Here is a 15,911-nt window from a genome sequence, read left to right on the forward strand (position 1 = left end):
ATTAATAAATGAGAACGTGATCATGTGAAGGTGAACTGTGTCTTCCTCTTCTGCCATAATAGGGAGCTCCGGGCCCACTTGGAATCGCAGGAGTTACAGGAGCACGTGGTCTTGCAGGACCTCCAGGCATGCCAGGTCCCAGGGGAAGCCCTGGCCCACAGGGTATCAAGGTGAGTAGGCATCTTCAGCTGAACTTGGACTTCTTGGATCTAAATCATCTAACTATCAAAAATCAAAATTTCAGCAAAATCTCAGGTGAAATGGGCATAAAATCAAAATTCAACTTTGAAGGTGTTCAATTTATATGCCAAACCTAGTGAGTGAGTGTTTTTCAGTTATGAAGAAATATTTCTGAAACCTAATTCTAATGGCCACCATAACCTGCAATTTCCTGAAAATTAGTCATTATTAATTTCTTACAACACCCAGGTCTCTTTTACTAAAATGCATTCTAAGTGAGATCATCAACGTATTTGCATGGCTCTGTGGCATTGGAGCAAGTTATAAAAAGCAAGGAACCTGCTCCCTTTTAGCATTTTCCCAATGGATTACAGAGTTTTAAAAAAGAAAAAAAGCAATAAAATTGACTAAAGCAAGCTTTTCTTGGGGAAGTAGGAATAGCAGCATTTTGATTGACTTCACAAATTTCAGCATCTTTCATTGCTTCGTTCACAGGGTGAAAGCGGGAAACCAGGAGCTAACGGACAGAATGGAGAACGTGGCCCTCCTGGACCCCAAGGTCTCCCTGGGCTGGCTGGTACTGCTGGTGAACCTGGAAGAGACGTGAGTAACAATTCTTAGGAAATTTGCAATGAGTCAGGTAAAATTGGATCATTTATTGAAAGTTGGATTGAGTATTATGTCTAAAAGCCTAAGTGGGATAATGAAATAAAGTTCTCTTTCCTTCTCTATCAACACTTTCCTCATTACAATTTAGAACACCTTGGAAGGCCAAGTTTTACTAATATTTACCCAATGAATAATCATCAGTGAAGAAAATTGATCAGCTGCTAAATTAGGGAAACAATTGATAGGGAGAGCCACAGCTCACAATTTTTTTTTTCTGGGTGAAATTGTTCTTCAACTCTTTTTCACTTTGTTTGTTTGTTTGTTTTGTTTTGTTTTTCAGTTTTCAGACAGGTTCTCTTTTTGAAATGGAAACATTTTTACCTAAATCCTTTTCCTGCTTCGATCTCACGAAATGCTAGTGCCTTACATATGTTGCGTGTATGTTTAGGTACCATACCTTTGAAGGACTACAATACATTCAAATAGCTGAGCTTTCTCCTCTTCAAAACCAGTTTTTAACCCCTTGGGAGCTGTGATGCTCCTTAGAAAAAAACAGGACTTAAGAAAGTGTGACTTAAACTGTATTAGGAATACTCAAAGAAACATGATTTTTCTTTTTTTGTTTCTCCCTTTATAAAATCAGGGAAACCCTGGATCAGATGGTCTGCCAGGCCGAGATGGAGCTCCTGGTGGCAAGGTATAACAACCCCTGTGTGACAGTTTACTGTCTTTAAAACCAGTGATTATGGTATTGACGTTGGATTGTGAATTTGTTTACAGGGCGATCGTGGTGAAAATGGCTCCCCTGGGCCCCCTGGTGCTCCTGGACATCCAGGCCCCCCTGGTCCTGTGGGTCCATCTGGAAAGAGTGGTGATCGGGGAGAAACAGTGAGTTCTAATAAGTACAATGCCTTCTTTCATATTGCCCTCAGTAAAGGGGTTTGGCGGTAGAATAGAGTGTCCAATCTGCCAATCAAAATATCTATTACCATTTGTCTTACAGTTTTTGTCTCAGTCATTCCTTAGGCAATTGTGGTAATAAAGCTACACTGGAAGTTTCTGGCAAAACCCACTATTAATTAACTAGTAAAACACAAATTAATACTAATCAGAACAACAAGCCATTTTCTGGATGAATGCAAGACTGAGTCAACTGAGCTTTGCACAGGTTCCTGTTTAGTCCACCAGTAAAGATAAAAATAAAGAATAGACTTGGAAGAGGATAATATTACTTCCCATAACAATAAACATGTGAAAAAAAACTTTCATAACTGCTTGCTCATTTGCATGTTTTCATTTTAGGGCCCTGCTGGTCCTTCTGGGGCTCCTGGTCCCGCTGGTGCCCGAGGTGCTCCTGTAAGTTTTGTTTTGTTTGTTTTTCTACCTCCTTCTAGAAACATAGGAACTATGCTATTTTAGGGCATGTTTGAGAAGCTGGTATGTAAAAATATAGCCATGCAATAAATATTAACTGTCCTTTTATAATACAGAAAGTGATTCATGTTCTAAGAGTTCTTTGGGGCCAGAGATATAAGCATTAATTATTGGCGCCCCAGGCATTCGTCAGGTCAAAATGAAAATAACCACCAAAAAAAAAAATTAGTATTGTTTCTGTGTGAAGTATTTGTTTATTGGCAGACCAGAAAAAAATAGATTTGTTCTAAATTTGATTTCTCCAATATGTATTTGTATGTGTGACCTTAATCTAAAATGTGTTTCTAAAGGGTCCTCAAGGCCCTCGTGGTGACAAAGGTGAAACAGGTGAACGTGGTTCCAATGGCATCAAAGGACATCGAGGATTCCCTGGCAACCCAGGACCCCCAGGCTCTCCAGTAAGTGCATGCATTCTGTTAGGAGATCTACCTCAATGCATTTTAACTAAAGGGCCAGGTAAATCTGAAAGACTAAAAAAGGAAATGTTCCCATCTCTAAGAGCATGGATTCAAGGGTTTATTTCAATGGACACTTGGGAGACATAATAGAAGGATTAAGGAAAGAGAATACGATGTTTGAACATGATCCCCATGGTTCTTGGTCTGATCCTAAGTGTGTATTTTCTAAACCTTTGAATGGTCTTCTCTCACACTCGTCTTTCATTTTATTTCAGGGTCCTGCTGGTCATCAGGGTGCCGTTGGTAGTCCAGGACCTGCTGGCCCCAGAGTAAGGAACATAGATGTGAATTGAAAGATCCATACTTTAGCATTTGTGTGCAAGAGATAGATGTTCTAACATTGTGATATCACAATACTTTTTAGGGACCTGTTGGACCCAGTGGCCCTCCTGGGAAAGATGGAACAAGTGGACACCCGGGTCCCATTGGACCACCAGGACCTCGAGGCAACAGAGGAGAAAGAGGATCTGAGGTAAGACCTCGCTTACACGCATGGATTGAATGTGCAGTTATCTTTGAGTATTCAGAAACATTGTGCAGTATTTTATACTGTTAGAGTCACTGAAACACATGCAGTCATCTCATTTAGAAGTTGGACAATGATTTTAAAATGTTCACCATGTTAATAGTTTTTCCATTAGGACAGAAGTTACAGTGTGATAACTGTGAAGGCAGAATAGGCACAACTGGCCAGTTTGCCGAATGAACATTGAAGTGTTGAGTTTACTTTACAGATATCACAATTAGACTGATCGTGATTTGCATTACTGAGAAGAAATTGCTTCTCAAACAAATTCCACAGTCTGTTTTAGTGCTCTGACCATCATTCCTAATATTTTCCTCTCCCATACTCTGAGAATAAATGGAATAAAAACTACTGTCTCCACAATTTGTACATATGGCAATTGAAACATAAATCACACCCATTTGGTAGTAAATTTGGGCTCAGAATCTAGGTTCCTGAATTTATTCCTGTCATCTCAGTATGAAACCTGTGCTCTGTGGGCTAGTTGTATATATCAGTTATACAGAAGAAAGAATTACATAGTAAAATCTGTACTCTAAAACAGCTGATTCTTACATAAAAGAAATTTATGTAAATTTCTTGGTCATTAAGTGCAGCTATTGTAATTTGACTGAGTATAAAAGCATGTTTATGAAAGTAGTTATAGTAGCATGATGTGTGCACCATTTTTAATGTATTTTCTTGGCCTGAAAGCATATATTTTCCATAGTAACCAAATACATTCACTTCAACACTGCATGTCTTTCTTCATCCTAGGGCTCTCCAGGCCACCCAGGACAACCAGGTCCTCCTGGACCCCCTGGTCCACCAGGTCCTTGCTGTGGTGGTGGTGCTGCTTTTCAAGCACCTAGTGGTGAAAAGGCTGGTGGTTTTGCCCCATATTATGGAGATGAACCAATGGATTTGAAAATCAACACCGAAGAGATTATGTCTTCACTCAAATCTGTTAATGGACAACTTGAAAGCATCATTAGTCCTGATGGTTCCCGTAAAAACCCTGCTCGAAACTGCAGAGACCTAAAATTCTGCCATCCTGAACTCAAGAGTGGTATGTAGGGGATCTTTCACACACAGAAAAAGCATTACAGAGAAAAGCTGCTTCCACTAGAATTGGAGGAGGAGAAAACTTCCACTGTGAATGGAAAATATTTTGTAGGCTGGATAGCACTTAAGGAATGTTAGTTAAATTGAAAACGATTCATACTGTAAGAAAGATATATAGTATAATGTAAATAACTTCCAAGTAAGCCAAGTATATCAACATTCAAGCACAGATTATAGAAATTTTAATATCAATACAATTTGGCATATTCTGAATATAATCACAGTTATTTAACACAAAGTGACATGCATTATAGTGCTCACAGAATTAAACACCTAATTTGGTGCAGGCTTACATAATTGTCACATTGATTTATTTTAAACTAATTTACTGAGGTAAATCGAATCATTGGTTTGTAAAAAAGACACAAATGAAGATTTGCACACTGCTCTATAGAACTGAATATTGTGATGGTCTAAGATTTTGCACATATAGGGTTAATTGTTTGTGAGAAGTAATGTTACTTCAATCATTCTGGTATCTGTTGTTTCTGATAAGGGTAATTTTTCAATATCACTTAAAATAGAAGACAACCATTTGGCGGGAGACTTTAATCTTAGATGTATTGCCATGAATTTGAACTAGACAACAAGCTTACATTATTGAGCAAAATAACATTAGTCGTCTTCTTAAAATAGAAAGATTTCAACAAATGCTCTATTTCAGTAAAAATTATAGGGCTAGTACATAATCATTGTTCAAAATCAAGATGTTGTATTTCATTTTAGGGCTCCCTATAGACGTTCCAATATCTTAATCCACAAACTTCGATATAAAAATTTCTCTGGCATGCTATATGTAAAATACAGTTGCACGAGCAGTCAACAGTATGAAAGCCTTGCTAGATAAACACTCTTTTTCACATTTCACTACTGGATTTTATAACCAATCCCTATTGTCTTTCTTGTGACTTTTCAGGAGAATATTGGGTTGATCCTAATCAAGGCTGCAAGATGGATGCTATCAAAGTATTCTGTAACATGGAAACTGGGGAAACATGCATCAATGCCAGTCCTATGAGTGTTCCACGTAAGAAGTGGTGGACAGATTCCAGTGCTGATAAGAAACATGTTTGGTTTGGAGAGTCCATGGAGGGCGGTTTTCAGGTGAGAAAGGACATGATCTTTAAAAAAATAAGACATCCTCACCTACATGACAGTTTTGTTCCACCTATTATTTCATCACAAACCTAAATTCATTAACAAAGAGCTTGAGTGATTGATTTTAAACCCTCAAAGTGGTCAAATGAGTATTGTTTTATAATTTTTGTAAGAGCTAAATTAGGTTGAATTGCATTGTTTGCAAACACCTTTTTACTTCTGAAGATTGTTATAAAATACATTCATATGTAAAACATTCATGACATCTAACATGCTGCTTTAACTACAAAGTTTGAGCAGGGTTATGTGTTCTTTATTACAGTTCAGTTACGGCAATTCTGAACTTCCTGAAGATGTCCTTGATGTGCAGCTGGCATTCCTCCGTCTGCTGTCCAGCCGGGCCTCCCAGAACATCACATATTACTGCAAGAACAGCATTGCATACATGGATCAGGCCACTGGGAATGTGAAGAAAGCCTTGAAGCTGATGGGATCGAATGAAGGAGAATTCAAGGCAGAAGGAAACAGCAAATTCACATACACAGTTCTGGAGGATGGCTGCTCTGTAAGTAATGATTTTTTTAAGCATCGGAAATAATGTCCTGAGCACTTCTCTATCAGTTTACTTTTCAAAAAGAAGTGAATCAAATTTTAACATTAAAAATGAAATTTAGATTGGGTTTCATCTACTGATTGATTACAGGGACTGCCAAATATCACAAAAAAGCGAATAGTTTTTTTTAACCTCCAAATAAAGAACATGATATCAATTTTTAAGACATAATAAATTTATTAGTTGCTATAAGCAGGTGGTTGCTATATATCCTGTGTTATAGGAACTCTATTGAAAACTCTCTGCTTTTTAATGTTTTGAATATTGACTCCAGAGCTATCCTTTATTAATTTCAATGGTGAAAAATGTTGACTTCACTTCTAATGTTAGTAAATTCCATTATGAGTGACTTGTTTGGGATTAATGAGCAGGAACATGTCCTCTAAGAATAGGTGAATCTGTGTTGAGCTCCCTACTGGGTTTATCATGCAATTTTGCACAGTTTTTGCTTAAGAATATGATTTATCAGCTAAGAGGATGACAGCTTTGAAACAAACCCATCATGTGTGCAAGTTAACATGATCCTCTGAGAACTCCCACAGAAGGTCATTTTCAATTTGATGAATTGAAAGAATTATATAATTGTAACCATAATCATAGACTCACTTTATTTATTGCTCTTTTTCAGAAACATACTGGAGAATGGAGCAAAGCAGTCTTTGAATACAGAACGCGCAAGGCCGTGAGATTACCCATTATAGATATTGCTCCCTATGATATTGGTGGTCCTGATCAAGAATTTGGTGTGGACGTTGGCCCCGTTTGCTTTTTATAAACCAATCTCTATCTGAAGCCCCAGCAGAAAATACCACACTTCACATGTGTTCCTTTTGTTCTAATCTTGCCAATCAGTACAAGTGACCAACTAAATTCCAGTTATTTATTTCCAAGATTTTGGAAAAAGTGTAATTAGACAAAAAAAGGATACTTTTTTTGTTATTCCATCAAATACATTTCAAATGTGTTTTTTGTTCTATTTTTTTACCAATTCCAATTTCAAAATGTCTCAATGGTGCTATAATAAATAAACTTCAACACTCTTACAATAACACTGTGTTACATTGTTTGAATTCTAGACCATCTCCAGTGCAATGGTTATGTTCACCAGTGGAAGATAATCTTTCTTTCTGAAACAGTCAAATCAAAATTAGGAATGACCTCCCTATTCCAACTACCTCAGCTGGTCAGAAACAAGTAAATTCTATGAGTTCCAGATGAAATATATATATATATATGATGACAAAATAATAATTTCATATATTAATTTCTTAAAATTATTGTTAAAAAGAAAGTAGTGCAATTAAAAAAAATTTTTAAACCAAATTTACATTAATTTTGGGTATCAACTGCTTTTAACGGTGCTTCTCTTTTTTCTTATCATTACTGGTGAATATTAATAATTTGGAAGGCTTCAAGGACACGTGTTATGGTGCTAATGTACTTTCACTTTTAAAACCAAACCAGAATTGCTGGCTTTCATTCAATACATACATGGACAATATCTTTAGCTGCTTCCTGTCAGACCAATTAATCAACATACCACAGGGAAATCTTTCCCTTCATCTAGTAAAAGTCAACAACTAAAGGCAAAGTGTGGGGCTACTCTTGTCACGATAACACAGAGAATGTCTTGAGATCTAATTGTGTAAGCTTGTATATGGTTGTTCTTTCTTTTTTTTTCTTTCGGACACCCATAATAAAATATCATGATAAAAGATCGCTGGTTTTTGTCACTTTTCATAGATTTAATAAACAAGTATGCATGTACTCAGGACCTCTAGTGATTGTCATGGAAAACTACATTGAATTCTAGCTCCCCACAATGCAGTGATGCGCAGATAGGTTACAATGGATCTTCATAATACAAGTCGTACTCACTAAGGGAATCATTCAGAGTTTCAGTGTCATATAATTGAGGGAAACTTTGAAGCATATTTAAAACTAATTTTGCTCTGTTTGAAACAGTTTATCCCTACAAAGCAAAGTATCAATCTGGGCTGTCTCCAAAGTGGGACTAGTCAAAAAGGCAGATGCTGGTATGAGGAAGATGAGACTCCTGACCCACCTTATATGAACATTGAATTTTGTTATGATCTCATATTGAATGATCTCAATCATATGGGAATTCAAGAAGTTGAACTCAGAGTGAAGAGCAGAATGGTGATTTCCAGGGTCTGAAATGATGATGTTGGTGAGATGTTAGGCAAAAAAAAAATCAAATTTTAGAGGAAGAATAAGTACAAGAAACCTATTAAACAATTCTGACTATAATTAATAATAATTCAATAAATTATTAGAAATGGTTAATAACATATTTAGTGTTTTTAACACACACAGTAAGTATGTGAGCTGATGCATATGTTAATTAGTTCACTACAGATAGCCCACAACATACACCTTTTCCAAAACATGATATTATATATGGTAAATATGCACAATTTTTGTTACAAAATAATCATTATTCTTAAACTTAAAACTAAACTCAGAGATTGGTTAGGCGCCAATGTCCCATGTCAGAGTCCTGGGTTCTGCATCTGGTGCCGGCGATTGCTGAACTGCTTGAGTACCTGTCAACTACAAAGGAGGCTGGCAGCATCCCCAGCTCCGGATTTTCACCCAAGCCTTTCTCAGCCACTGTGGGAAATCAGGAGTTAGGACTAAATCAGTGGGAAGAATCGATCTCTCTCTCTCTCTCTCTCTCTCTCTCTCTCTCTCTCTCTCTCGTCCTTACCTAGCTCTTGCTATTCCTCTGTTTTTCAGACAACATTTTACCACCATAGTTTTCATTAACTGTAAACTAAGGTCCAGAATGGAGACAAGTACAAACTTAGGAATTCTGATATGAGACACGTGTCTCTGCTAGGCCACACACTTTAAATTGCAATTCTGTAGCTTTCTCTAATCTCTCCTGAACTTCAGATGAAACCCTGAATGTCATGTTGCTACTTAAAGACAAAATTAACTTAGGTGGCTTGCAGAAAAGAATTCTGACTAGGAGCAGGGATTGGTAATGAGGGGATGGTTGGCAGAACAAAGGCATAAAGCCTTTGAACTAAAGGCTGTGCTACGTAGGAATGAAAGTGGGAAAGTGCAGTTTGCACACCACAGTGAGCATTTGGAAGTGATCTATGATAAAGCACTTTGCACTCTCAAGTCAACATTTGTTTTTTTCTGATCTCAAACCTTTGTGAAGTGATGAATTTCTCATCCTTTCAGAATGAGACTTATGAAAACACAGTCATAGGGAGGGTATAGATTTTCTCCTTGGCTTTGAGTCAAGTAGTTAGGGGTTTGATATAAATCACTGATAAAAGCAGTGATATTCATCTGCAGTCTTGCACTTTCTCATGAAATGGCAACATATTATTTAGGAGAAGTCTCTTTTCCTCTGTTCATCTGTTTGTTTGTTTTTTAGGAAGACAAAATATTTTCAAAGCTCAGAGCAAGGAGCTATGGCAAGTGTCACTTAATCTGTGTCCTCCCTCGCCCCCTGCCCCAAAAGATTAGGAAGCAGATTCTTATGAATTCAAGTTAGGGCATGATCAGCTCGTGTCCAAGCTCCTGGTTGGTCAGTTATACTAGTGACCTGCATTGGATGGCTCGTGACTACTCTGTTCTTCACAGAAGTGTCGTTTGCCCAGGTAGGCTTCGGTTGGTTTGGGGTTACGCATATGTGACAGTCACAGCACATTCCAGACCTGGAATCCCCCTAAACAAACACCTCCAGACAGTTCCAGCCATCAAGATTTTGTCTAACAAAAAAGCAAATGACAATCTAGGAATGTAATAAGAGCTCTAGGAATGTTATCTTTATTAACAAGGTGGTTTGGCAGTACCCAGGCCTCAAAAGTAGCCCAAAGTAAATGAATTTGATACATCACAAACTACAGCTGGTGAAAAACATAATCAAAACACTAAAATGACAGAAATCTTGGAATGACTTTATCCTATGAGTATGTGCTACAGCTACTCATTTTCTAAGTGGTTTCTCAAGGCGGGCTATTAAAGACTCAAAAACTGACAGGGTTGAAAAAAAATGCCCTTGGGTGGCAGTTCCTAGGTAACAATGCATCTACTTATCCTTATGCTATAAGCCCTAGTTGATGGCTTGTTTGGGAGCCTCACCTTTTTTTTTTTTAATAACAATCATATCACAATGAGGTATTATCTCACTGCATTTACAATGGCTATTACCAAAAGATTAAAAATGATGAGGAAATGGAAAAAAAAAAGAATCCTTATATATCTTTGGTGGGAATTCAAGTTAATACAGCTGTTTAGAAGGACAACAGCTAGCCTCCTCTTGGAGTATCTAACTTTAGGAGATGAAATGGCATTTCAAAAAGATATATTCATCCCTGTGTTTGTTACATTACTACTCATAAGAAACAAGGCATGGAATCAACATACGAGTCCCTCAGTGGGTAAATGAACCAAAATTCATATAATACATTAATCATGTTTTATTCTGTCATAAATTAAGATAAAATCCTGAAAGTTACAGTAATTTTAAAAAGGGGGGGAGGTTTCTGTGGGTAACTGAAAAAAGCCACACAGCAAAGTCAGATACTGGGGTCCTGCTTGAAGGCTCAGTGGCAAGATCTTCACCTTGTAATTGCTGAGATCCCATTTGGGTGTCTGTTCATGTCCCAGTTGCTCCCACTTCCCATCCAGTTCCCTGCCTGTGGCCTGAGAAAGCAGTACAGGATGACCCAAAGCCTTGGAATCCTATACCCCTGGGGAGACCCGGAGGAGGCTCCTGGCTTCAGCTCGGCTCATCTTCAGCGACTGTGATCATTTGGGAATAATCCAAGGATGCAAGAGCTTTCTGTCTTTTTCTCTTTGTAAATTTGATCTGCCTTTCCAATAGATAAAAAAAAAATAAATACATCTTTTAAAAAAAGCCAAATACTTCATGTTCTTTCTTACATCTGGAAGTTTTTAAAATAGTCAATATTTTTCTTATATCTAATTCAAATACCATAATTCATGTCAGCAAGCAGATTTTTAGTAAGTCTTGGAAATGTAAATGTTTATTGAGCAAGTAGCATGTCTAATGTACTCTTATAATAACTTACCCTAAGATAATAATTTCCTTTCATCATAAGACAGCCCCTTCTTTGTCTCCATCACGTTCCTCTAGCCACTCGCTTGATTGCCATTTGTCACTCTAATATCTTTCCTTGAAATCTTCATTGTGCCACAATTCCAGTCATCAATGCAACTGAAGTTAGAACCCATTTGCATCTGGTTTCTTCTATTCTATGACCTAGTTGGGGATCCCATCAAAGTTTTCAAATATATTTTATGAAGCAAGCAGCATGGAACTCTTAAAGAAGATCTTTCCTGGAGGATGGAACAACAGTTGCTTAAGAAAAGGAATGATCTTGGTGCTCAAGGAAAAATTCCAACTCATATGGGAAAGAAGCTGATAAGTACAGGTTGATCTTGGAAAATCAGACTATGCTGTTTTCCTGATGTGCCATAGAGTTAAACATGTTCAAGCCATCATACACACAGCTTTGGTGATGTTATACAATCACTCTACTTTCATCTGGCCAATGTGAGCATTTCCCTTGGCATGATGAGACTCCACTGTGATTACAAACGACACGATCTGGCTAACAGTTTCAAAATATTGCTGTGGCTGTGCTTTTGACATGTCAGTGTGTAGGCACTGAATTCATGAAAGCAGTTTAGGTTCCATTGTTGAGGATAATGGTATCCTCTATCACAGTAGTGATAATAGGAGGTGAATGAAAAGTAGCTATGTTGTGGATATATTCTGAGTATAGAACCAACTAGAATTGCTAATAAACTATGTGTGCTATAAAAGAAAGATTGTTGTAAAGCACAAATCCATGTTTTTGGCCTGGGTAATTAGAAGAATAGTTTTCAGGGATTCCCCATGAGAAATATCAGAGAAACGCAACATATCTGGCTGATATGCTGCACTGTGGATTCCTGTCAGTCACTTAAGTAACTGTTGGAAGTTGGATGAAAAATCCAGTCTAAAAAATAAATTAAGAAATTTCAGCATTTGTATGATTTCATACCCATTGAAATGGAAGAGGAAAACAGACAATTGCTTTTTTTTTTTTGGTTTTTTTGTTTGTTTGTTTTGTTTTGTTTTGCTTTGTTTTTATTACAAAGTCAGATATACAGAGAGAGGAGGAGAGACAGAGAGGAAGATCTTCCCTCCGATGATTCACTCCCCAAGTGAGCCTCCATGGGCCAGTGCGCGCCAATCCGATGCCGGGAACCAGGAACCTCTTCCAGGTCTCCCACGCGGGTGCAGGGTCCCAATGCATTGGGCCATCCTCGACTGCTTTCCCAGGCCACAAGCAGGGAGCTGGATGGGAAGTGGAGCTGCCAGGATTAGAACCGGCGCCCATATGGGATCCTGGGGCTTTCAAGGCGAGGACTTTAGCTGCTAGGCCACGCCGTCGGGCCCGCAGACAATTGTTTTTACAGAGGAAAAAATTCAGGACCAAACATGGGGGTGTTCAGAAGCTAACAAAATGACTAGGAAGCAGCAAAGAACACAGAGAAGCAATAAAAAGGAAACAGGAATTGTTGTAACCTTGTTGCCAAGTGAAAAGTTGTTATTTTAGAAATATGATGTACTTTGCCCATGTATAATTAAGCCAATGCTGAGTAAGCTTATTCCAAGGCCATTAAGTAATAGATGTTTAAAAGAGAGGTCAAGAACCAGCATGGTAGTGTAGCGTGCTAATGCTCCCCCTCTGGCATTGGCATTCCATGTGGATGCGGGTTTGAGTCCTGACTACTACACTTACAATCCTGCTCCCTATAATAGCTTAGGAAAACAGCAGAAGATGGTTTAAGGCCTTTGGCCTCTGCACCCATGTGGAAGACCTGGAGAAAACTCCCATCTCCCAGCTTTGGACTCTCAACTCTGGTCATAGCATCCATTTGGGGAGTGAGCCAGTGGATGGAAGATCTCTCTCTCTCTAATTCTTTCATGGATATATATATAATATTAATATATATTAATTATATATATTTCATACATATATTTTATATATATTTCATTTATATATATTTCATGGATATATATTTATATATACATTTTAAGAGTGATGTCAATGAACAAGGAAGATGGAAGATCTTTCTCTCTGCATCTCCTCTCTGCATATCTGTCTTTCCAATAAAAATATATCAATATTTTTTAAAATGTGAGGCCAAATGGTGTTATATCAGTTTACTTACTTCCTATTGTGATGCGAAGCAATCCTTTAAATTACAGTCCATGATACCTTTTGAATATCTATTTCATGATAGGGGACTGAATACAATCCTCTATCTTAAACTGACATCTTAACAGATATTATTCAATTTCTTTATTGGAAATAAAATAATTTATAAGGTGTGAGGAAAGAAGAATTTATCCTGTCATTATAAAATATTCACAAAATGCAAAACAGAAGAAAAGTTGATCATCTGAATCCTACACTAGTAATATTTCCATAAAATCTTTTCTGCATATTCTAGCATCATTGTGACAATGATACAATTGTATCTGTGATTTGTATGCTGGTTATATAATTTAACATGACACATTTCATCTCTAATAAAAATTTTTACAATAGTAATTAAAATATAGAGCAAATTGCTTTAAAACATTGTAATTATGTAAGGCAGGCATTTGGTGAAATAGTTAATTCATTGTTTTGAATGCCTGCATTCTATGTTGCAGACTGTTTTCCTAGGACGCTGGCCAGTTTGGTAATGTACACTCCAGGATGCAACGGGGATGGCTCAGATGCTTGGATTAAGCAGGACCCATTGCCACTGCTGTGGACACTTGAGGAATGAGCCAGAGGATGCAAGATACCTCTACCTTTCAAGTAAAACAAAAATAAATATGTAAATAAAATTTAAATGTAATAGCTTTGAAGTTAGAAATCACAAAATGACCTTATCTTTATCTAGCTTGCATTAAAATTGTACTTGTCTGTCTCTATCCTTAGAGAAATCTTCCCAGTTTTAAAAGAAATGGAAAACTATTTTCCTTTCACACAGCTCTCCATTAGCTCATAACTCATTCCGAGAGCAGGATACAATATTGCTAAAAAATATTCTACATAACACCGCATATATGTAAGCTTCCCCCAAGGTTCCATATTCTCTTGTCAATCACAATAATGGTTCTCGAAAGTTTTAGGAAGAACCACTTGGTAAGTGTCTGTCATTAAAAAGAAAGTCTATCAGCCGTGGCCAGGATTTCTAATTAAATTATTATCTGATGATATTTTACTCCTTTTTCTTCTTAACTATACAAACTGCCTTGAAAAACATATTTCTATTTAAAGCTTCTAAGTGCTTTCACTAAAAAGCATTGAATTATTTGGTATCTTCTGGTTACAGCTAATATGATGCTTATTGCCAGAAGAGAGACTACCCTATCATGCCTATAAAATTTAGAAATAAAAATTACAATATTCCACCACAGTTAAGCAATGAGATTACAGCAACAACATTCTTGTTGAAATATTAAAAACAAGATGCCCTATCATAAAGTAGAGCTGAGAAAAAAAATTTAAGTGCTGCCTTAGATTTATTTTCCTGGAAACAAAACACTGAAATGTTAAGTGTAGCAGAGGTACTGAGAAGTCATTTGGGGAGACATTTCTGAAGGGAAATGAGAAAGACTGATTTGGACAGAACAAAGTGTTGACTCACACACAACTGACACTGAGGTTTCAGGAGATGCTACAAGAAGCTCAGGAGCTGAAGAGGTGCTTTGGAAGCATCACAGTTACAGCGTTAGGGATGCATCCTTGTGTTCCTGAATCAGTCAATGATGGTGAGCCGCTGCCTGAAAGTGTAGAGGTTACCTTCAGTAAGGCAGTTTTGGTGACTGAGGGTGATTCTCAGTGAGGGGACAGCTATGAACATTCTGCAACAAATATTCCCAGTAGCTGATGAATCAAAGGGAGAATGCTGTCTTCAAAGGGAGAATGTTGATAGAGCACCAAGTTATCCACTACAGGCTCTTGCTACATACTCAATACTCTGTTAAACACAATGGGAAATATAATATGTAATTGCTTCTCTTTAGGAGAATTTGATTAGGATACATAAGTTGCACTTACATGCAATGGCACAAAACCATCAAAGATGAACAATCATGGAAAACCATGGGAAATGATAGATCAGAGATACAGGTACTAGAAAATCACAGGAAGGTAAAAAAAATGAACCCACTTGGAGGTCTTCAAGAATAGGGAGGTATCATATGAATCAGATCCTAAATAGCAGGAGGTTTGTAACTAGAGAGAGTAAGGGGGAGACAGCGCAGTGAGGACAGAACTGCAGATCTGTGTGGCATATTTGACAATGTAAATCAGCCCAGCTAGAGATCGAGTCCCTGTTCCACATGCTGGTGTTGTGAGAGATCAGGCTGGATGGGTAATCTGAATCTGAGATCTTAGAATAACAAGATGATGAGTTTTTATTGTATCTGCTTTCAGTGTAAGCCATATATAGGTTTTGAACTTTGAAGTGTTGTTGCTTGAGGAGAACACAAAATCAAACGAAATAGGAGAGCCAGGGTAAGATTTACAGGCAATAAAGAAATAATTTTCCTCATCTATCTTCTAAAGCTAATAACATAATAACAACACAATGGATTTGCAATTTTAAAAAGGGATGTCTTATGCTTTATTATTCAAGGTCAAAGGCACATATCTGGTAACGACCATCTTGGTGGCAGAGTTCCAAAGTGGCGTAGGACATCATATCACAAGACCAGGAGTACTCAAAAACTAACCAACTTGATTTTTAAAGAAGACCTGCAGTTGAGAGAGGCTACCCACCCATTAATTCATTAATCACACAAATAGGTGAAACGAATCAAGAAAGC

General features: G+C 37.4%; 1 protein-coding gene across 1 annotated transcript in view; it reads left to right on the top strand.

Moving 5' to 3' along the window:
* COL3A1 (collagen type III alpha 1 chain) overlaps positions 1-7,242 on the top strand; it is a 37,374-nt gene extending 30,132 nt beyond the window's left edge. Inside the window, exons 40-51 of the mRNA XM_058664709.1 lie at positions 63-170; positions 676-783; positions 1,433-1,486; positions 1,570-1,677; positions 2,092-2,145; positions 2,514-2,621; positions 2,897-2,950; positions 3,046-3,153; positions 3,964-4,255; positions 5,228-5,415; positions 5,732-5,974; positions 6,651-7,242. Coding sequence (XP_058520692.1) covers positions 63-170; positions 676-783; positions 1,433-1,486; positions 1,570-1,677; positions 2,092-2,145; positions 2,514-2,621; positions 2,897-2,950; positions 3,046-3,153; positions 3,964-4,255; positions 5,228-5,415; positions 5,732-5,974; positions 6,651-6,797 — 1,572 coding nt within the window. The 3' untranslated portion in view covers positions 6,798-7,242. The remainder of the gene's footprint in view (positions 1-62; positions 171-675; positions 784-1,432; positions 1,487-1,569; positions 1,678-2,091; positions 2,146-2,513; positions 2,622-2,896; positions 2,951-3,045; positions 3,154-3,963; positions 4,256-5,227; positions 5,416-5,731; positions 5,975-6,650) is intronic.
* Positions 7,243-15,911: the final 8,669 nt, after the last annotated feature.

Source organism: Ochotona princeps, chromosome 5 (genome assembly GCF_030435755.1).
Source record: "Ochotona princeps isolate mOchPri1 chromosome 5, mOchPri1.hap1, whole genome shotgun sequence".
Taxonomy (NCBI): domain Eukaryota; kingdom Metazoa; phylum Chordata; class Mammalia; order Lagomorpha; family Ochotonidae; genus Ochotona; species Ochotona princeps.